This window comes from Argentina silus (genome assembly GCF_951799395.1).
Source record: "Argentina silus genome assembly, chromosome: 1".
Classification (NCBI taxonomy): domain Eukaryota; kingdom Metazoa; phylum Chordata; class Actinopteri; order Argentiniformes; family Argentinidae; genus Argentina; species Argentina silus.
In genome coordinates, this window is record NC_139655.1 from 21,133,553 (window position 1) to 21,154,946 (window position 21,394).

A 21,394-nucleotide genomic window follows, 5' to 3' on the forward strand; every position below is an offset into this window, starting at 1 on the left:
GATATGAGATGACAATTGGTTACAAACATGTGTATGCCATAGTCTCCACTTTGAATAATGGTTTGCTTTAACAGCCCATTTCACCTGAAACAGCCACTTTGAGTGAAATTGTGCAAACGTCCGGATTGGGAGCTCTGGCCCATTGGGCATTAATTCTTTGTCACGTCCCCTTATGACTGGGCAGCAGACACCCTGGCAGGAATAGGCAGGCATGCACTTCTGTTCTCACCCCTGGCCTGTCTACTGAATACTCTCCCTCCCTCCCTAGGTGGTATTGGAGAAGCCAGCTGTCGGCAGTGACACCTCCACCTCTAAGGCTGCTGTGGACAAGAAGCCTCTCAACCTAGTATGTTGCATCTCCCCCTCCAAATTGTTTGATTGATGTAGTCAGCGGTGTGTTGGCATTCAACATTGGCAAATGGAATCATGATTTTGGTCAATAGTGATGTATTGAATTAAATCATGACCTCTTCTTATGAATTGAATTGAGTTAAGCTTTGCATATACAGTGCCTATAGAAAGTCATCATACCCCTTTGAAATAGTTACTATATTTGTCGTACAGCCTGAAATCAAAACCCATTAAAAAAAAACTTTTTCCAGCTTTATGTACAAATTTAGCCATACAACATCAAACTAATGAAAAAAAAAGGCGACAGTTCTGAAAATTTATAAAAAATGAAAAACAAGAATAACAGGGTTGGAAAAGTCATCAGTCCCCTGATTTAATACTTTGTAGAGCCACCTTTTGCTGCAATTACAGCCATCAATCTGTTTGGATATGTCTCTACTAGCTTTGCACACCTAGATTGGAGAATATTTGCCCATTCTTCCTTGCAGAATTGTTCGAGTTCAGTCAAATTCCGTGGTGAGCAGCGATGGACTGCTCTCTTCAAGTCCATCCACAGATTTTCTATCAGATTTAAGTCAGGGCTCTGACTTGGCCACTCAAGGACATTCACCTTTCTATCCTTACGCCACTGCGTTGTTCTTTTGGCGGTATGTTTAGGATCGTTGTCGTGTTGGAAGGTGAATGACCTGCCCATCTTCAGCTGTCTAGCAGAGGGACGCAGGTTGTCCTCAAGAATTTGGGTGTACTTGGCAGCATCCATTTTCCCTTCAATCCTGACCAATTGCCCAGTCCCCGCTGAAGAGAAACATCCCCACAACATAATGTTGCCACCACCATGCTTCACAGTAGGTATGGTGTGTTTTGGGTGGTGTGCTGTGTTTGGTTTTCGCCAAACATAGCGCTTGGAGTTCAGTCCAAAAAGTTCAATCTTAGTCTCGTCTGACCATAAAACCTTTTTCCACATGGCAACAGAATGTTCCAGGTGTGTTTTTGCATAGCACAAACGAGACTGACTATGGCACTTTCTCAGAAAAGGCTTCTTTCTTGCTACCCTGCCATACAGGCCAGCTTTGTGTAAAGCTTGTGAGATTGTTGTCACATGCACAGACAGACCAGTCCCAGCCATAAAGACTTGTAAGTCCTTCAAAGTTGCCTTTGGCGTCTTGGTAGCTTCTCTGATCAATGTCCTCCTGGTCTGTCATCCAGTTTGGACGGACGGCCTGATCTAGGCAAGGTGTTGGTGGTGCCATACGCCTTCCACTTCTTAATGATGCTCTGAACGGTACTCAGAGGGATAGCTAAAGCCTTCAAAATCTTTTTGTAGCCTTCACCTAACTTGTGCCTTCCTACTACTTTATCCCGGAGGCCTTTTGAAAGTACTTTTCCAACCATGGTGAATTCTTTGCAGAACCATGCACTTCTAGTAGTGGAATCCTCAAGAAACAGCTGGTTTTATTCTGAAGTAATCAAAACCACTACAGTTGATGTCAGGTGGGGGGCAATTAGCCTGGTGTTTGATCTGGAAGTTGATTGGTTGCACCTGAGCAAGTTTATAATGGTATACTCTAAGGGGCTGATCACTTAACCAAACCAGGTATTTCACTAATTCATTTTTAATAATTGTCCAGAATTTTTACAATTTTTATTTTCACTTTGATGATGAGGGTTACAATGTGTACATACAGCTCAAAAAAGTTAGATTTGATTTATTTTAATTTCCAGGGTGTAATGTGACAAAAGGTAAAGATTTCACAGGGTATGATGACTTTCTATAGGCACTGTATGTTTTCACAGGTGTCCAAGTCATTTGCTGTCAATATGTTCAAAGGGCAGCTCAACACTTCTCAAGTTTTCCCCTTTCCTTCAGGTAAGCCACAAAAGGGAATGCAAACATTCTCACTGTGTTATTTGGTGACCAGAGAGGCTTAAACATGTTACTATTTTCTAATTTCTCCTTCACAGTAATGAATGAAGAGCAGACCCAGTTCCTTACAGAACTTGTGGGGCCAAATTCCAAATTCTTTGAGGTAAATGTGAAGTGTTGTTGACTTTCTAAGGTTCATATTGTGATTTTTCTCTGAGGAGCACTAATGGATTTCCAGTGTTTATTTGCTATGTCTGATGATCACCCTCTCACCCCTTCCTCTAGGAGGTGAATGACCCTATGTAGAACGACACACTGGAGAAGGTGGAGGACCACACCATGCAGGGGCTGAAGGAGATGGGGGGCCTTCGGCCTGCAGGTGCCTGCTGACCTGGGTGGCCTGGGCCTCACCAACACAGAGGTACAGAAATACATAGCACACTTGCCAATATACGGCGTGCGGAATCTCTATATGACAGCCCTCTCCCTTTTTTTTTATAAGTTCAGTGATGTACATAACATACATTGATGTGTTTAGTTGTCAAGTCTTCCTTATACTTGATACTCCGTCTGTCTCCTCCCAGTATGCCAGGTTGGTGGAGATCGTAGGCATGCACGACCTGGGTGTGGGCATCACTCTGGGTGCCCACCAGTCCATCGGCTTCAAGGGCATCCTGCTCTTTGGCAACCCTGCCCAGAAGGAGAAGTACTTACCCAAACTGGCTACAGGTAAGACAGGTTGGCACCTGGACACATTATGGACAAATCATTATGTTGCTGTGTAACTACTATCTTGTTCTCTCAAAGGATATCGCTGCTCTTTGATAATGCGGTTGAGCACACCAATGATACCCAGGTGAAATCGGTGTGTTCATATTGGCATTGCAAATACTGCTTCACTGAGGGAAATACTACTGGCAGAATTTCTAGGCTGCGGGGAAATGTCACTGGTTGCGTCCTGTGTCCTTTGGGTTTGTGACTAATAATGTGTCTGTGTGTGTGTGTCTGTGTTTTCTGTATATAGGAGAGACGATAGAAGCATTCTGTCTGACGGAGCCGGCCAGTGGCTCTGATGCTGCCTCTTTTAGGACCACAGCAGTGCAATCCCCCTGTGGACAGTACTTTACCCTCAACGGGGGCAAGATCTGGATCAGGTGGGAATACACGCACGCACGTACGCACGCACGCACGCACATACTCATACTGATGTGATATCAATGCTTTGTTCCTCCCACAAGGGGGCACTGTAGTACATCATACATTCACCCGCTTGTCTGAATGAACTCAATGCATCAGTGGCCTATTGTGATGCTTGCACACACAGTAATCCTCCATTCTCATAGCAATGGAGGCCTGGCTGAGATATTCACAGTGTTTGCCAAGACCCCTGTGAAAGATGAGAGGACAGGAGAAATGAAGGACAAGATCACTGCCTTCATTGTGGAGAGGAGCTTTGGAGGAGTGACACAGTGAGTATTTGGGTGGGGAACGCAGGGGTTGGGTGAGAGACTTAGGCATAAGGTTACGTTTCTTTTCTTGCAAACAAGAACATGAGATGTTTTTTTGTATTCATTGAAACACTTAATCCACCATCCTCCCTCAATTGTTATCCCCTTCCCCCCTCGTCCCCACTCTACCTTTATCCTCATCTTCCTTTCTCCCTTCTCTCAGCTGCCCCCCAGAGAAGAAGATGGGCATCAAAGCATCCAACACAGCTGAGATGTACTTTGAGAACGTGCGTGTGCCTGCCGACTGTGTCCTGGGCGGGGTGGGCGGTGGCTTCAAAGTGGCCATGAACATCCTGAACAACGGGCGTTTTGGCATGGCAGCGGTCATCGTCAAGGCTGTGAGTACTAATGCTGAACACTGATGCTAGAGGATAATTAACCATTTCCCTGACCATCCTCAAATACATAACAGATGCTTCCTTCCTTCCTTCCTTCCTTCCTTTCTTTCAAGATTCAAGATTCAAAGTGTTTATTATCATATGCACAGTAGAAAACATGTTTCACTGTACAACGAAATTCTTGCTTTGCTGTCCGCAGAATGCCAACCAATGTAAAATATACAATACTAAAGAATATACAATTGTAACAATGTCCGATTATACACAGAGGCAGACGCAGTGTAGGGATTAGGGATTGCTCCCGTTTATTCATAAAGTCTTTCGTGAACCTCTTAAGGGGCTTTCCAGCCTCGTCACAAGGTTCGTGGGTAGGTAGGTTCGTTCGTGTTCTCTCCCTCTCTCTCTCTCTCTCTCTCTCGCCGTTCCCAGCTCACCTCTCCTACTGAAATGGCAGAAGCACACACATCTTAAACATTCGCCGGCGAGACTTAATTCGCAGCAGGTGTGCAACAAAAGTCTCGCCGACACAACCCCGGCCACGGTCCTGTAGCTCCCTCTACAGGCCGAACGCTGCATGTCCCCCCACAACAATATATACTAAACAAATGTACAAGACAGCAACATTTAAGGCATAAAATAAAATAGCAGCAATAATAATAATAAAACAGTGCAAATGTAGCAGTGCAATTATGCAAACTGGAAAGTTCAGTTATTGAGGTAGTACGGTTATATTAATCTCCTATGGGTTGTTTAGGAGTCTGATGGCAGTGGGAAAGAAGGAGTTCTTCAGTCGGGTTTCTTTCCTATCTTTCCTTCCTTCCTTCTTTCTTTTCTTCTTCCCTTCCATCCTTGTTAAGCTTCTATCAGAGCAGAGTGGCATTGTTCGTGCAGACATGCTTTCTCTTTTGTTTCCTACAGGTCTCTCACCTTGTGCCTAGCTAACATTACTGATCTTTTATCTTCTTCTCTCACCACCGGCTTCCTATTGTCACCCTTGTTACCCATATAGTGGGTGGGGAGGAGGGGAATTCCCCAGCATGCGCTGCACAGCTACCTGTTTTTGTAGTGCTGTTTCCTGTGGAAGCATCAGAGTGCAACACAATCAAGTATTTTTCATTATCTTCAATTATATCTGTTGATACATACCTGAAGGTAAAGGTATAGAATACTAAAACATGCACAGTTGGTATAAGAACATCCATGGACTTTTAGCAGTGCACAAGTTAGTAAACTAGTTATACCATGGGAAAATATTCAGATGCCATTTCATCGTTATCACTACAGTTACCACAACTTTAGACTTCAGTTTTAATGATTCAGTGCTAATGCTCATTCATTCATTGGTGCCTCTTTGAGAGCAGCTATGTTGCTACTTCAACCCCCGTCCAAGGCCCCTCATGTGGTTGTTAGTATGTTGGAGATGCAGGCCTGCAGCTCTAAGCCTGTGGGTTGTGGTTGATGTCTAAGGTCTCTGTCGTACTCCATTTCCAATGTACTGATGAAAACCCCACAAAATGTGTCAACACAGCCGAGTATTGAGGCCATGATAGCTTGAGCGCCTACCAGATGAGAGGAACATTCCTTTCCAGTTCACTCTCTTTGACAAGTTTCTCCTAGTTCTATTCTTCATATGAATGTGTGGTGTGCATTTGAATTTGCATTTAGAATGTTTGTATAGCATAAATCTGATGTTTGTGCCTTCACTCAATTCAATCTTAACTTATCAAGTAGCCTACTTCTTTTCTGTTTCTTTTTTTCTAGCACTCAACAAAAGTCTTAAACCCTAGATAGAATAACTCCCATAGGGTAAGACGGAGTATTTAGAAACCTCATGAGGAGCTAGACTCTTTATGTAGAAACCTGGTATCTGTACTCATCTTGCCCTGTCCCCCCATGTCTCCCAGTAGGTGGACCACGCTGCCAACAGGACCCAGTTTGGCAACAAAATCCACAACTACGGAGCCATCCAGGAGAAGGTGGCTCGCATGGCCATGTTGCACTACGTCACTGAGGTCAGTTGGCACCAGGACACTCACCCATGTCTTGGCGCCGTCTCATCATCACTGGCTCCCTTTAACTGTGCTATGGGTCTCTGTATGCACTGCAGTCTATGGCCTACACCATCAGGAGGAACATGGACAGCGGAGCAGCAGAGTTCCAAATTGAAGCTGCCATCAGCAAGATCTTCGCCTCTATAAGTATCCAGTACAGTAGCTCTTTCTCAGCTTGCATGAGATCTCTCTTTATTCTACTAAAACTCTTTTTATGCAGTATACTGTTCTTTGTGATAAGAATTGTTATTAAAGCAAGTTGTGGCAACTATCAGTATGATAAAGCCTCCCTCCTCAGTAGGATAGCCAGTGGAACATTGAGACACATCCACTGCTGTTGTACAATAACCATACTGTTCATGTCTCATTGGCTTCCATTGGGCAATGGACCCCACCACAACATTAACTTATTTATGATAATCCTTATTCTGTGGAAAAGGATATGATGGTAAACAGATTAAGTGGAAATGGGAGGGAAATGGATAATATATGACTTTGCAATATGCCCATGCCCAACATCAGACATTTTATGAGCCCGAGCCCGAGAAAAGCCAGAATTCTAGAAAATGGCTGTGCCCATCCATTACATACAACAGCAAATTTGCAGCACTGCAGAGTGAGGAGAGGAGAAAGCCGCTTGCTGAGATGAGTGGAGAGAGACTGCTAGTCACCTTAGTTACTATCAACAACTGTATTTACTGCACCTGCCTTTATAGAATAACTTATATATTTCCAGAAATTAGTGAGATCTTGCTGCTGTTGCCTGTTTTGTGTGTTTGTAAGCGTTATATCAAAAGCGCTCCATAAGAGACAGCTTCACGCGGATTGTTTTATCTTGATCTGATACTCTTGGTCAGAATAGGTGCTGCTGCTGTGCATCCCTCACTGACTAGAACAGAGTGAGTGATTGAGTGAGTGATTGAGTGAGTGATTGAGTGAGTGATTGAGTGAGTGAGTGATTGAGTGAGTGAGAGAGTTATCAAACACAGCCATGCAAGATTATATCTAAAAAATAATTAAACGGAGCTTTGTCACAGTAAACCCGTGCCCAGCCAGACCCGAATCAATTGTCAGAAAATCAGGCTGGCTTGGCCCGAAATTGGAACTAGTGTGAATTCTTCAGGGTATGTTGATCCTGTGTGTCTCTGACAGGAAGCAGCGTGGAAAGTGACTGATGAGTGCATCCAGATTGGGGGGTATGGGCTTCATGAAGGTGAGCGAACGGCCCTGTTCCAATACTTTACCTTTGCATCCTTCCCTCCTGCCTATATACAGTAAGCATGTATATACTGTAAGCATTCAGTGAGCTGACATGAGCTGGGTTGGAGGGGGATATGTGGTGGATACCTCGAAGCCTGGTCTAGAGAGTTATAGGTTGACCAGGTATTTGTTACAGCCCAGCAGTAAAACATCTGACTCAACCAAGTAAGGCTTTCATGAGTAGTTGATTGGGTGAATCAGGTGTGTTAGCACTGAGCTTTCAGGATCAAAAGCCTGTACATATTCTAGCTCTCCAGGGCCAGGGTTCAAGACTACTGATCTATAGAAAGGCTCACTTACCAACTAGACTCCAATCTCTTCAACATGAAATCTATCTAGACAGGCAAATGTAGACATGAGTCCAGTAGACGCTAGTGTCTGTAACCCAGTCTGTTTTTAGACCAGCACTAGTTCCTCTTCCACACCGTCTTCCTCTTCCACAGAGTCTTGTGAGAGAGACAAATATTTCACTGTAAAAGGGATAGTTCATCCACATGATTGAATGTCTTTATACTTTTCCAACCTTGGATTTGGGCTCTAGACAGGACCTACTTGCTATAATGAGGCTTTTGTTATTCTCCTACCTTAGCTGCAATGGTAAAAAACAATGTTAGATTCCTTGTTGAGTTTGCTACTAAATCAACGTAATGGTTGTATGTATTTGTGAGCACAGGACGCTGGAGTAGAGACAGTGTTGAGGGATCTAAGAATCTTCCGGATCTTCGAAGGCACCAACGACATCCTCAGGCTATTTGTTTCTCTCAATGGCTTCCAGGTAAGGTTTGTATACGAGTGAGCACATATTTTTGACAGGTATACACACGGTTCTCAGTGATTCTGCTGTGTGAATGAGAGTAATTAATCAGCAACATTGGTTGTGGACAGGATGTGATCTCTGTGGGCTGTATGAAAGAGAGCTCACTGTTGTAAATATACTTCCTGTGTGGACAGTACTGAGTGCTGTAACCTGTTTTGACATTGAAACAGACAGTACAGACACAGTTCTCTTTGTTTTAACTTCAACTCTATTTTGCCAACTCCATTTTGTGTGCGGGTGCGGGTGCGTGTGTGTGTGTTGTGGACAGAATGCTGGTAACCAGCTGAAGAGCTTACAGAAGGCCCTGAAGAATCCACTGGGCAATGCTGGAGTGCTGGCTAGGGAGATTACCAAGAGGGCCAAGTGGCTGGATAAACACACACATCATGCACTTACTGTACACACATTATTCACTCCTTTTTTAGCACTTACAATATTTGACCAGTATTTAGAAATACACTCTCACTCCGTCACTGTAGGAAGGCAGGTTTGGGCACAGGGCTGACTCTGCGGGGGATTGTACACCCAGAGCTGGCCCACAGTGGAGAACTGGTCAGTATTGTGTGTGTGTGTGGGTGTGTGTGGGTGTGTGTGCGTGTGTGTGCGTGTGTGTGTGTGTGGGTGTGCGTGCGCGTGCGCGTGCGTGCGTGCGCTCGTAGGGCATCCCGTTCCCTGAGTCAGGGTCACCCCTCAGCGCAGCATGAGAAGATGTTGTGTGAGACCTGGTGTATTGAGGTCAGTACTGTTCCTCACTCTGTCTATAGATCATTATCTCTCTTCATCTGTCATTACAGACGTACATATGAGGGCAGCTAGCTACTGTCAAATCTGTTAGTTAGCACCTCAGGTTAGGGGTCAAAGTGCCAGTGCCAACCAAGTGCTTGCTATTAAATGTTTATATCTATGATCATGTAGTGGGTATTTCAAGTCCCTGCGATCCAGCAACTCCAAGCAGATCTTCAAGAACCTGTGGGCCATCTCTACGGCCGTGGTGGAGAACAGAGAGGTAGTGTCCCCTCACCCCCTGGGCTTTTAAAGGGATCTGTCCACTTATGTTTAGGAAAAAACATGTACTTGTATTAACTGATCAGAGTACTGACAGTGGTAGGGGAGTGTGTTTTGAGTTCTAAATGTTTTATTTATGTTGATGTGACAAGAATGCAACATTAATGCAACATGAACTCAATGTTAACAAGGCCAGCAGTGGCACATGCGTCTTGCCCACCCAATCAAAAGTTACGATTTATTTATTTATTTAAATTGTTGATATTCAGAGGGCGTGTTTGAATGTTTAATCTCATATTTGTATTTACTGTCGATCAATATACCATGTCTATCTATTTAGCGCGTAAGTAACATAAAACCACCATCTAACCAGTTCCATGTTGATAACACTGTCATATATCCATCATCTACGTTTTGTTAATTGCATTTTTTTGTATTATCAGTTAGACCTGCTTAGTTTCAGTTAGACTCATACATCCAAAAACTTAAATATTTGCCTTAGAAACTAATCCAAAGATGCTGTCCAGTACCTCTTGTGACCTGAGTCTGAGGAAAGTGAAAGCTATAGATGTGAAAAGCCACAACTTTCATAAACCAGAACGTTTTCTGATGACTGAATGTAATTCTTTCATAGTCACTATTATTAAGTACCAAAGTGCAGACATTTTTTCAGCCAAAAGTAATGCAAGCTCCATTAACTGTAACAAAGTATAATTTAACAAAAATACTTCCAACCTGCAGCATGCATATGAATGTGTTACTAAATAGTTTCTGATGTTGTGACGTGTCGAGAAAATAAATGTCTAACTGCATAGCAGAAGTGTCTGTTTCTTTTATGTGTGTGTTGAACTGCCCTTTATGTGTTTCTATGCTGCCAAATAAATCATGTCCATACACCATATAGGATAATAATCAGCAGTTTGTCTCAGTTTATTTGTTCTTAATCAGTTCAGTTTCAGTTCAGTTCAACATCCTCCTTTACCGGGCAAGGCAATGCAATTACTGGAATGACTTGGGGCAATTGCTTGTGTGTAGATATCACATTTTAACCCCTTACTAACCTGTGAAGATGTGCTCTGTACCAATTTGGTTGGAGTATGTATATTGTGTGTAATAACTGCAGCAACAGTGGTTAGCAAGTGGTTAACTGTTGCAAATTTCCCTCGCCTGAGCAGTATGTCTGACACAAATAGAATAGAAACAAGCTACAGTACAGAGCTACAGCAGATCACAGATGAACTTGTTAATTACTTAGTCTGATCACAAATATTAGTCACTACAGTAACTGATAATCTAGCAGGTACATGAGGTCACAAGAAGTTTGTAAAGGAATTGTAATGTTCCACTTTATTCTCCTATAAAAAAATACATTGTTGGACACAAAAATATCTCTTGAATACAGGATCAGGATCAGAATACAGGAGGGTCATTTAAGTCATTGCCCATGTTGGTCATTTCATCTGATCTGGCACTGTATATTCAGTCAACTTGAGTCAAACTCTCATTGGACACCTCTCACACCATGCATAGCAGACTGTTGGACTGGGCTAGCCCACCGAGTGATGCCCAATAAGCATGCATTGCTCCAAGATGTGTTTCTTATAACAACTTTTCAAACATAAGGTCTTGTCACTACATCCCTGTCCACCATTGTTTCCATGTCATCTGTGTGGCAGCATCAGTCTTACACTTCTACAGGATGGGGACTTATGATAGCAGTGGGTTCTCCCTCTCTCCTATTGGGGTCTGTGGCATCTCCAAGGAGATGAGTGTCTGGGAAGTCAGAGTTCTTTCCCTGAAAAATAGGAATATGCAAAGTCCAAAAAACACATAAAGGGAACATGGATGTATAGTTTAATTCTTAGCTGTGATAAGAATAATTGTGTCTATAGTCTCACATTCAAACAATTCCAAAACAATTGAAAAAGGAAGTATGAGCAAAGCAAATGCCAAGCTATTGCTTATGTTTGAAAATATTTTTTTCTGCAATATAGCCTACAACCAATCAAAGAAAGGACGGGTTGTAAGAAATCAATAATGTTTCTGTCTAGACTAACTGCGTAAGTATGTGGTCATTGCCATGTTTATTAATGTATCATTCTCCAAGCATCATTGGCTCGCCATATTGGTACGCATAAAGTGTGCGAAAAGTTACTAATACACGTTGACCTGTATCTTAACCAACAATTATATTGACATACCGTGGTTGGAGGTGTATAAGTGGCTGCGTGGCACGTACGGTCCACCCAAGGAGGTTTTTCAGGTGACGGGAACAACAAGGGAACCGGTTATGCAACTGCTCCAAAAGTTCCTCTTTTCGTAAACCATACACTATTGGCGCGACGCACTGCGCCAAGCTAAAGAAGGCAAAGCTGACCACAGCAGACAGCTCTTTGGCCCCTGGTTGAAGATGCCCTTGTTTATTGAGAACTGTGAGTATAAAGTTCACGAAGTTGGGGAGGATGTACACGGCGAGTTGTGTCCCGTGCAGTGCAATTGTTCGGCAGCCGACCCGGTTACGTCGATTCAGCACTCCCAACCGTCGCCCCTCAAGCAATATCCGTACATAACTATACATGATAAGTGCTGTGCACACAGATATCAACAGTATCTTATGTAATTCGCCTTTCTTCAGCTGTTCCCGTCCACATTCTCCATGTAGTCCTGTTGCCTCCCTGGGGAGCAGACTGAGGGGGATGACCAACGCCAGCCCCCAAGTCAAAAGTCCAACGAGCCAGGGCCACTGGCTACAATAATAAACAGCGCTGTACCTCAAAGGATGACAGACGGCAAAGTAACGGTCCAGCGCCATCGCGGTGAGTGTCAGGAGGATGTTCGACGCGCTAGTAATTAAGACCGTTACCATAGCCACACAGGTGGATGGAACCGGCTTTGCACCTCGGTAAATCTGGAAGTAGAAAACGCTGCTCATCCCAAAGTAAACTAAAGCGGAGGCCAACAGGTGGAAAACTAGCACGAATCGCGCGTGGCCACGGAGTCGCTCCTCGCGCAATATGGTCCAGTTAATGACGACGTTGAAGAAGGCCAATATTGTGAAGGAACAAGTGGACGCACAAACCCTTACATAGGTGTACGTTTCCTCAGTCCCGTTATCCATCGACAATATTCCTCTGTTGTTGTAGTTATTGTTATATTTGGGGTATTAGGATGTTTCAATGTGGCCTTTGCATACCCATAGTATCCCAAATAAATTGCCGCAAATTGTTGCAAATGACTATGTTCATCTCGTCAATCTGAGGTCATCAAAGACATTGAATGTTGCCTCGTCTGAGTATAATCTTATCTATCTCTCTCTCCAACTGTGTCTTTGTCTTCATTAAAAAAAACAGTGTGCGCGTGCTCAATGGCGCACGTCCACACAGGGAAGTAGTCTACCCATAGTCACTCAACCGTGGTTTTCGAATAGAAATGTCGACAATGTTGTCAAACGCAAAACAGTAACATTTCCATAGCCTATTTATCACTGAAACAGGAAGTGATCCTATAAGATCCTATTATTAATATTCTAATTATTTTGTTAGTCAAAAATATTGTTTAGGCTATGAATGCCTTTCATTTGTCTTACTCAGTTGACACCCATGTAAACCATCCGAAATAATTGAAAACTATGAGTATGTTGGAAACTATGATAATTATCACAACTGCACTGCTGCGCTGCAGAGAGAACGGAGCAGTGTATACCTGGTTGTGCAAGCTCTTGCGTAAAATGCTCGGTTATGTGGCCATCAAGTGTATTCTTACAGAATTTCAAGAGAATTCATTAATGCATACTATAGGCAAATAGTGATAGAGTACGTAGGCGTACTCTTAAAAACTGGAGCTCGAGATCCACCAATGGCGAATGCATTTCGTGCCAAGTTACAATGGCAGCATATTATCCAATATGCACAATGCTTTTTGTATACGATATGAAACATGTAAACTGCTGTTATGTCCTAATTAATAGTTATATTAATTAACTAATAGTTATATTAATTAACCCTATTATAACCCTATTATACTATAACCCAGTTATAAATAACTAAATTGAGATAAAGTAAGTTACAGTATGGTTTCCAAATTTCTTCTTTCCAGCGAAATAGAAACTTTAGGAATTGATGCCACACCCCCACACATTTCAGCACCGTCAACACACGCACACAAGTATCTCTTCAAACTCTTTTACGGATTACGGACATTGCCGTTTAAGAGCGTGACAGAAAAGGTAGGGGATTGCATTTCTCTGTGAATTACTGTACAGTTATAACTAAGAAAGATAACAATTAGTAGGCTACACAACATGTTTCTTTAATTTGGACTGTCACTCTAGACCAAACCTATTTGAATAATCGAAAGTTTATTCAAACCAATTTCTGCAGAAGTTCATAAAAATGGTTGATAGTCTACTGTATGTAGGTAACCTTGACATTATATAGGCTTACAGGTATCCTCATTTTTTTTAATCGAATGATTGCATAGGGTCAAACCTGTCAGAAAACAACGGTTACGTTTTTATTTTTTTCCGATTCAGCCCTTCAAAATGTAGGCTTAATTTACTCAATAATTTCAGGTCTGTTTCACGGATAATGTGTCCAGTTGTGAATACAGGCTATCTACTCTAATATTTTGCTATAAAATGTGGTGGAAAGATTTAATATCGTTGAGTTAGGAATCCAATTGAGGTGTCATGATGATTTCTAAAATTATCTTCAAAGTTGCCTCCAATTCCTTGCTCCAGGCGGATAGGGCTAAAGGAAAAAAACTGTAATAACCAGATGTATATTATTATGGAACTGTAATCATTGAATGAATTAGACATAAAAAAATGTCAAACAAGCTAGTCAAAAACGTAAACGTAAACCCCATATCGGTCCAATAGGCGTCTATCCCCACTAAACAATGCAATTGCTCCGCTTCCTTCCTCCCATTTCCTCCTTTCTCTTGGATAGCCATGGCCGTCCAGCAGCAGATCACCACAGTGACCACCACCCAGAGCTCGGGGACATGGAGCACAGGGTTGTGTGACTGCTGCTCTGACATGGGCACCTGTAAGTCATGACACTAACAGAAAAATCTGCCACTTGTGTGCAATTGTTTGTAACAACTGTATGGGTCACATGATCTCTATTAAGACACTATACTCAATGTTTGATAAAAGAAAGTAAAAGAGGAATGAAAAGACAAATGCTACAGTGGGTGAAATAAGTATTGAACACGTCACCATTTTTCTCAGTACATATATTTCCAAAGGTGCTATTGACATGACATTTTCACCAGATGTTGGTAACAACCCAAGTAATCCATACATACAAAGAAACCAAAAAAAAATACATTCAGAAATTAAGTTATGTGTAATAATGTGAAATGACACAGGGAAAAAGTATTGAACACATGAAGAAAGGGAGGTGCAAAAAGGCATGGAAAGCCAAGACAACAATTGAAATCTATCAGTAATTAAAAAGCAATCCAGCCCCTTGTCAGTGCAAATAAATATCAGCTCACCACGCAAGACTCCATTGCTGAAAAAAAAAGCATGTTGAAGCTCGTTTAAAGTTTGCTACACAACATTTGGAAAAGCCAGTGAAATACTGGGAGAATATAGTGTGGTCAGATGAGAGCAAAATTGAACTGTTTGGATGCCATAATACACACCATGTTTGGAGGAGAAATGGCACTGCACATCACCCTAAAAACACCATACCAACAGTAAAGTTTGGAGGTGGGAACATCATGGTGTGGGGCTGCTTTTCAGCAAATGGTACTGGCAAACTTCACATAATTGAAGGAAGGATGAATGGGCACATTTACAGAGACATTCTTGACCAAAATCTGCTGCCATCTACCAGGATGATGAAGATGAAACCTCCTGCTTCAAGACTACAACCATCGTCCCCCTTCCCAAGAAAAGCCAACTTGCTTGCCCGAATGATTACAGGCCAGTAGCACTCACTCCAATCATCATGAAGTGTTTTGAGAGAGTGGTACTGGCACACATTAAGAGCAGCATACCGGACACCCTAGACCCCCTGCAGTATGCCTACCGGCTCAACAGGTCCACCTCAGACGCTATCGCTGCTATCCTCCATTATTCCCTCTCCCACCTGGAAAACAAAGACTCCTACATCAGGACGCTCTTTGTAGACTACAGCTCCGCTTTTAATACGGTCATCCCCCACAGACTCATCCACAAAATGTCCACACTTGGCCTGTACCCCACCCTCTGTGACTGGCTCCTAGACTTTTTGACTGGCAGGCCCCAGTCTGTCAGGATTGGTAATAGGACTTCAGCCAGCATTATTACAAATGTTGGCACTCCACAGGGATGCGTCCTCAGCCCCATCCTCTACACCCTGTTCACCCACGACTGTGTCACCTCCCACAAGGACAACATCATCCTAAAGTTTGTGGACAATAGGATGCATCACTGGCGGGGACGAATCGGCTTACAGGAGGTGGCCAGTCTGGTAGCATGGTGTGAGGACAACAACCTCACCCTCAATACGGACAAGACAAAGGAGATGATAGTGGACATGAGGAAGAAGAGGGGACCTCATCGGCCACTGTACATCCGGGAACTCGAAGTAGAGAGGGTGAGCATCTTCAAATACCTGGGCGTCCACATCAGCGAGGACCTCACCTGGACACTTAACACCACACAGCTGGTTAAGAAGGCCCAACAGCGGCTGTACTTTCTGAGGAGGCTGAGGAAGTTTGGCATGTCGCCCAAGATCCTCAGCAACTTCTACAGCTGCATTTTTGAGAGCATCCTAACCAGCTGTATCACTGTGTGGTACGGCAGCACTACTGCTATGGACCGCAGACGCCTGCAGAGAGTGGTGAAGACCGCTGAGAAAATCACCAGGACTCCACTGCCCTCTCTGCAGAGCATCTACCATCGCAGAGTCCACAGGAGAGCCGCCTCCATCCTCAAGGACCCCACCCACCCCCAGCACGGACTGTTCACACTTCTACCCTCAGGCCGGAGGTACAGAAGTGTTAAATGCAGGACCACCAGACTAAAGAACTCCTTCTTTCCCACTGCCATCAGGCTCCTAAACAACGCATAGGAGATTATAATCATGGACTACCTCATATAACTGTACTACCTCATATAACTGAACCCGACTGTTAAATTTTCAGTTTGCACATGCATAATTGCACTGCTTACATTTGCACTGTTTTATTATTATTATTGTTGCTTTTTTATTATCACATGCTGCCTTAAATTTTGTTATCTTGTTTAGTATATATTGTATATTTTTTAGTATTGTACATTTTACATTGGTTGGCATTCTGCGGACAGCAAAGCAAGAATTTCATTGTACAGGGAAACATGTTTTCTACTGTGCATATGATAATAAACACTTTGAATCTTGAATCTTGAATCAAAGAAAGAAAATAAAGCTGCTAGAATGGCCCATCCAATCACCTGACTTAAATCCCATTGAAAATCTATGGAAAGAACTGAAGATCAAGATTCATAGAAGAGGCCCACGGTACTTTCAAGATTTGAAGACTGTTTGTGTGGAAGAATGGGCCAAAATCACACCAGAGCAATGCATGCGACTAGTTTCTCCATACAGGAGGCGTCTTGAAGCTGTCATTACCAACAAAGGCTTTTGTACAAAGTATTGAATAAATATCAGTAAGCGTGTTCAATACTTTTTCCCTGTGTCATTTCACATTATTACACATAACTTAATTTCTGAACTTATTTGTTTTGGTTTCTTTGTATGTATGGATTACTTGGGTTGTGACCAACATCTGGTGAAAATGTCATGTCAATAGTACCTTTGGAAATATATTTACTGAGAAAAATGGTGACTCATTGCATGAGATTTTGTGGTGTCTCAAATAGCGTGTGTGTGTGTGTGTGCCAAGGTTTTTGTTTGCTTATGCAGTTTAAAAGACCTCTTACTGTATGAGTAACATGGGAAATCATGAGAGTAACACATCAGAAGCCTGAGAAATGGGTGATGTCATCAGGAACACTAAAGGAGTGGGGGCTGTGGTCCTGGAAAGGTTACAGGGAGGGCAAGATCTAGTACATATGTGTAATAATATAAAAGTAAAACTGAAAGAATGTTTGTCCCAGTCTTTCTCTCTCTGTCCACCTCTGTCTAAATCTCTTTCTATCAATGTCTGCATATACTGAAGATGGTGATAAGAAAGTCAATTGCTGGTTTCCAGTAAGAGTGATGTGTTTGAGTCACTCCTACTACTCCCTGTCCAGGCAGCTCTTTGTGGTGGGATTCAGAGAGAGGGAGAGACTAATGTTGGATGTGGGTGAAACAATAGATGGAGAGGAGAGGAGATACTAAGAGGCAACTAGAGAGGCAGAACTTATAGCTGGTGAAATCACTTGACACAATATGTATTTATGCCACTTAGCAGACAGTGTTTTGTTGCAGGGATCAAATGGCTCTGTTGTGTTCTGGCACTATACCAGAAATCTCTCCCTCTCTATCTATCTCTCTCACTTTCTGTCTCCCCCCTTCTCTTTCTTTTTCTCTCTCGTTATCAGCAAAAAGCTTTTTGTAGTAGATATAATGATATGATCGAGACTACGAGCACTGACATGCAAAACTGAGAGACTACGAGCACTGACATGCAAAACTGACAGACTGAGTAAATCATTTGTCCCCAGAGCCATACAACTTTACAATATTAGATTAGATTAGATTCAACTTTATTGTCATTGTGCAGAGTACAAGTACAGAGACAACGAAATGCAGTTAGCGTCTAACCAGAAGTGCAAAATAGCAGAAAATAGTTACAGTATGAACAGTGTAGCAGCATATGAGCTGTATGGGTAATGCAGTCTAGCAGTATATATGTATTAACAGTAGCATGAGGTAGATAGCAGAATAAATATAAATATGGAATGCCGTATAAACAGTATTTCTACCGCTGCACCTCTCGATGGTGCAGCGGTAGAAATTCACCAGGATCTGAGGAGACAGATGGACCTTCTTTAGTCTCCTCAGGAAGAAGAGACGCTGGTGAGCCTTCTTTATCAGGGTGGAGGTGTTGAGGGTCCAGGAGAGGTCCTCAGAGATGTGGACACCCAGAAACTTGAAGCTGGTGACTCGCTCCACCTCAGTCTCGTTGATGAGGATGGGGGTGTGTGCGCCAGCTTTAGACTTCCTGAAGTCCACAATGAGTTCTTTGGTCTTCTTGGTGTTGAGAGCCAGGTTATTGTCGTTGCACCACACTGTTAGGTGCTGGACCTCCTCCCTGTAGGCCGACTCATTGTTGTTGCTGATGAGACCGATCACCGTTGTGTCGTCTGCAAACTTAACAATGGTGTTTGAGCCATGTACAGGTGTGCAATATGTCAATCAAGGGCAAAGAGATGGACTTCTCTGCATAACCTCCACCCTCTGTATCACATCACATCACTGTACCTTACTGTTTCACCTCATTAACTACAATGTTTACTGGAGATGCTAGGCCTTATACACAGCCCCTACCTCCCTCCACCAGCCTGGACTAAATGCACTTTAAAAATAGTCCATATTTATTTAGCCCATATTTAGTATTTAGTTTTTAGTATTTAATGCTATAATTGCACTGTCCTATAATTGCACTGTCTTGCCTTACCTTTTTGCACCTCACCTAACTGCAAAGACGTTTACAACTGCACCTCGCCTGTTTACAATCCTGCTTATGTTGTATGTTGTATGTGTATGTTATGTGTGATGTCTCTATGTCTGTAAGCTACTTGGAACCTGAATTTCCCCTAGGGATAAATAAAGTTTCTATCTATCTATCTATCTCTATCTATCATGATATCATTACAATAACAACATTTGCCTGTCTCTGCCTTCCCCAGGTTGCTGTGCTATGTGGTGCTTCCCCTGTATGCAGTGTCAGACGGTTTCCCAGTTTGGATGGTGTTTCTGCATGCCCCTGCTGGACAGCTTCTGCATGGTGGTCTCCTGCTGCCTCCGCTCCTCTTTAAGGGAGCGCTATGGCATCCAGGTAATAAGGGAGAAATGGAGAGGGGGGACAACAACGGACTTCCTGAGGTAGTAAGGGACCAGTGGTTGGGAATGTGTTGTGGCTTTATTGTGTACTGTCATAACGTTTCGCCAGTCAATCCCAGGGGATATTGTCAAATTAGGCTTTCAATTACAAACCGTGCCTGTCCTGATATGCTCATGAACCTGCATGCTGTTTGTGCTTACTCTCACTCACTCTTTTATTTTACTTGTTTTGTTCTGCTCATTGATTTTGGAGTAATTCTACACGGTTCACTAGACACACCTGCTAGTAACAACCACCACTTTCAGTTGTAGAAGGAAGTGCTTTTTGCATCCACATGATGTTCCAGAATAACGGATGGAAACTTACCAACTGCTGTAGGTCTACAGTACCACCAGTGAAACTAACTTACTAAACTCTCTCTCTCTCTCTATCTCTCTCTTTCTCTCTCAGGGCTCCTGCTGTGATGACTGCTGTGCGCTGTGTTTCTGCTACCCCTGTGCTTGGTGCCAGATGACCAGGGAGATCAAGACCAGGGCCCACTCCAACACAGGCACTACTGTGATCACCCAACAGGTCCTCAGTGCTTAGGACCCCCACATGTACAGTCACTAGAAGACCACGCAGAAAGGTTAGGTTAAGATGTGAAATTGTGGTTAGTGATTGAAATGGCATTCATTGTCATCGTTGTTATTGTTTGTTGTTATCATTTCCATCATTTCTAGCATATTCAGTGACCACCCTGAAAGAGCTCCTGATACAGCAGCACTCCAATCTATAGAAATCATATATGACAAGTGTTTTATACCATAGCCTACTCCAGATTTGTCATTTATAGACACAATGTATGCCATTTATTTCATACTGCCATAGTTTGTCATTCCAGCCTAAAACATGCTTCCAAAGCCATTTCAATTGAATGTTAAAGATGCAAAATATAGCTATCTGTTCCTTCTTTGGTTTTTCCTTGTGTGTTTTTGAATACAGTAGGTACATACATCCTTTTATGATTGTATGCAATGTTGGACTGCTAAATTTGCTTCCTTATTTTAGACCTGCTAATGTGTTACATGATGTTTGACTTCATCACCATGAATAAATTACCTGCTTCCCTTGTTTTAAAAAGTGACATTTTATAGTGAATGTGCTATAATGGAGGTCAATGTCATGAGGAAATACACTGAGATTAGTTCAGCAGTAACTATGAGTGGACATTGGCTGATGAAAACAAAGACTTGAAAAATACATTACGTTACATGATTACATTATGGTAGACAAAATGAGTAGATTCATTAGAGAAACTATATGTGATAATGCAGATAGAGGTTTTATTGCCACAGGTTCAGTCAAGACTATATTGCTCATTCTTCCTCTGTCTCTCCATCATTGGAGTTCTTCTCTACCTTAGAATTGCAGAGTTGGCATCGTAGAGAACTGGACACACACACACACACACACACACACACACACACACACACACACACACACATACACACACACACACACACACATAAAGACAACGCATTTAGCATCTACATCAGGGCTCCAGAGTGCGACCAATTTGATGAATGAAAAGAAAGACATAAAGCACGTGTACTGTGTTTACTGTAAACCAGGGGTCACCAAGCTTTTTGAACCTGAGAGCTACTTCAAGGGTACTGAGTAATACGAAGGGCTATTTGTTTGATACAGACTTCCCACATTGTGCTGCTTTGCCGTCGCCACAGTCACCCCGCAAATGAGACATACACACTTGTCTTTCACTATCGTAAAAAAGAACTCTTCCTATCATTGTGAAAATGATGAGTTTTCTTTCGCTTTAGAAAGAGCTCCGTGGTGACTGGTGCTATTTTTATGTCCTGCGGGCGACTCACATGGTCCCTGTGGGCGACCAGGTGTCCGCGGGCACCGTGTTGGCTACCCCCTGCTGTAAACAATGCGGTCCAACTGTTGCAGCAACACACCATTTACAGCTGCAGCTACTACATTCAAGCATGAAACGTGCATCCTCGTCCATCTTTCATGATAGATGGTGACACCGACATATCAACGAAAGAATGTGATTGTTTATGCGCTTCCCTTTCCCTATCCAGACGGACGGACGGACATACCTGTTGATGGCCCAGTCATAAGGGAGTATGGGAGGGATCAGCTTAGTAGAGGCTGAGCGAACCAGAGTTCCCACAGCTCCCAGTCCTTCCAACTGGAGACCC

At 42.9% G+C, this 21,394-nt stretch overlaps 3 protein-coding genes across 4 annotated transcripts; 2 read left to right on the forward strand and 1 right to left on the reverse strand.

Annotated features, from left to right (window-relative positions):
- Positions 1-2,116: 2,116 nt before the first annotated feature.
- acadvl (acyl-CoA dehydrogenase very long chain) lies at positions 2,117-10,006 on the forward strand. Its single transcript, XM_083677053.1, is given in 17 exon segments — positions 2,117-2,218; positions 2,314-2,378; positions 2,501-2,518; positions 2,522-2,575; positions 2,577-2,636; positions 2,800-2,944; positions 3,240-3,369; positions 3,559-3,684; positions 3,887-4,061; positions 5,969-6,073; positions 6,169-6,259; positions 7,269-7,302; positions 7,304-7,325; positions 8,046-8,147; positions 8,458-8,631; positions 8,634-9,004; positions 9,105-10,006. Coding segments are annotated over 17 exon segments (1,878 nt in total). The 5' UTR covers positions 2,117-2,133; the 3' UTR covers positions 9,226-10,006.
- Positions 10,007-10,095: 89 nt separating this feature from the next.
- LOC310802218 (uncharacterized protein) lies at positions 10,096-12,525 on the reverse strand. The gene is made up of 2 exons (XM_083666510.1): positions 11,396-12,525; positions 10,096-10,989 (listed from the first exon to the last, which is right to left on the reverse strand). The coding sequence occupies exons 1-2, from the start codon at positions 12,310-12,312 to the stop codon at positions 10,902-10,904; spliced, it is 1,005 nt and encodes a 334-aa protein (XP_083522636.1). The 5' UTR covers positions 12,313-12,525; the 3' UTR covers positions 10,096-10,901.
- Positions 11,959-20,306, forward strand: ponzr1 (plac8 onzin related protein 1). Of its 2 annotated transcripts, none has more exons than XM_083666520.1 (4): positions 11,959-12,010; positions 14,144-14,242; positions 19,030-19,178; positions 19,635-20,306. In XM_083666520.1, exons 1-4 carry the CDS (start codon positions 11,974-11,976, stop codon positions 19,770-19,772), a joined length of 423 nt encoding a protein of 140 aa, XP_083522646.1. In that variant the 5' UTR covers positions 11,959-11,973; the 3' UTR covers positions 19,773-20,306. The 2 variants fall into 2 exon arrangements, with proteins under 2 accessions (XP_083522646.1, XP_083522647.1); XM_083666521.1 differs by lacking the exon at positions 11,959-12,010 and adding an exon at positions 13,283-13,419.
- Positions 20,307-21,394: the final 1,088 nt, after the last annotated feature.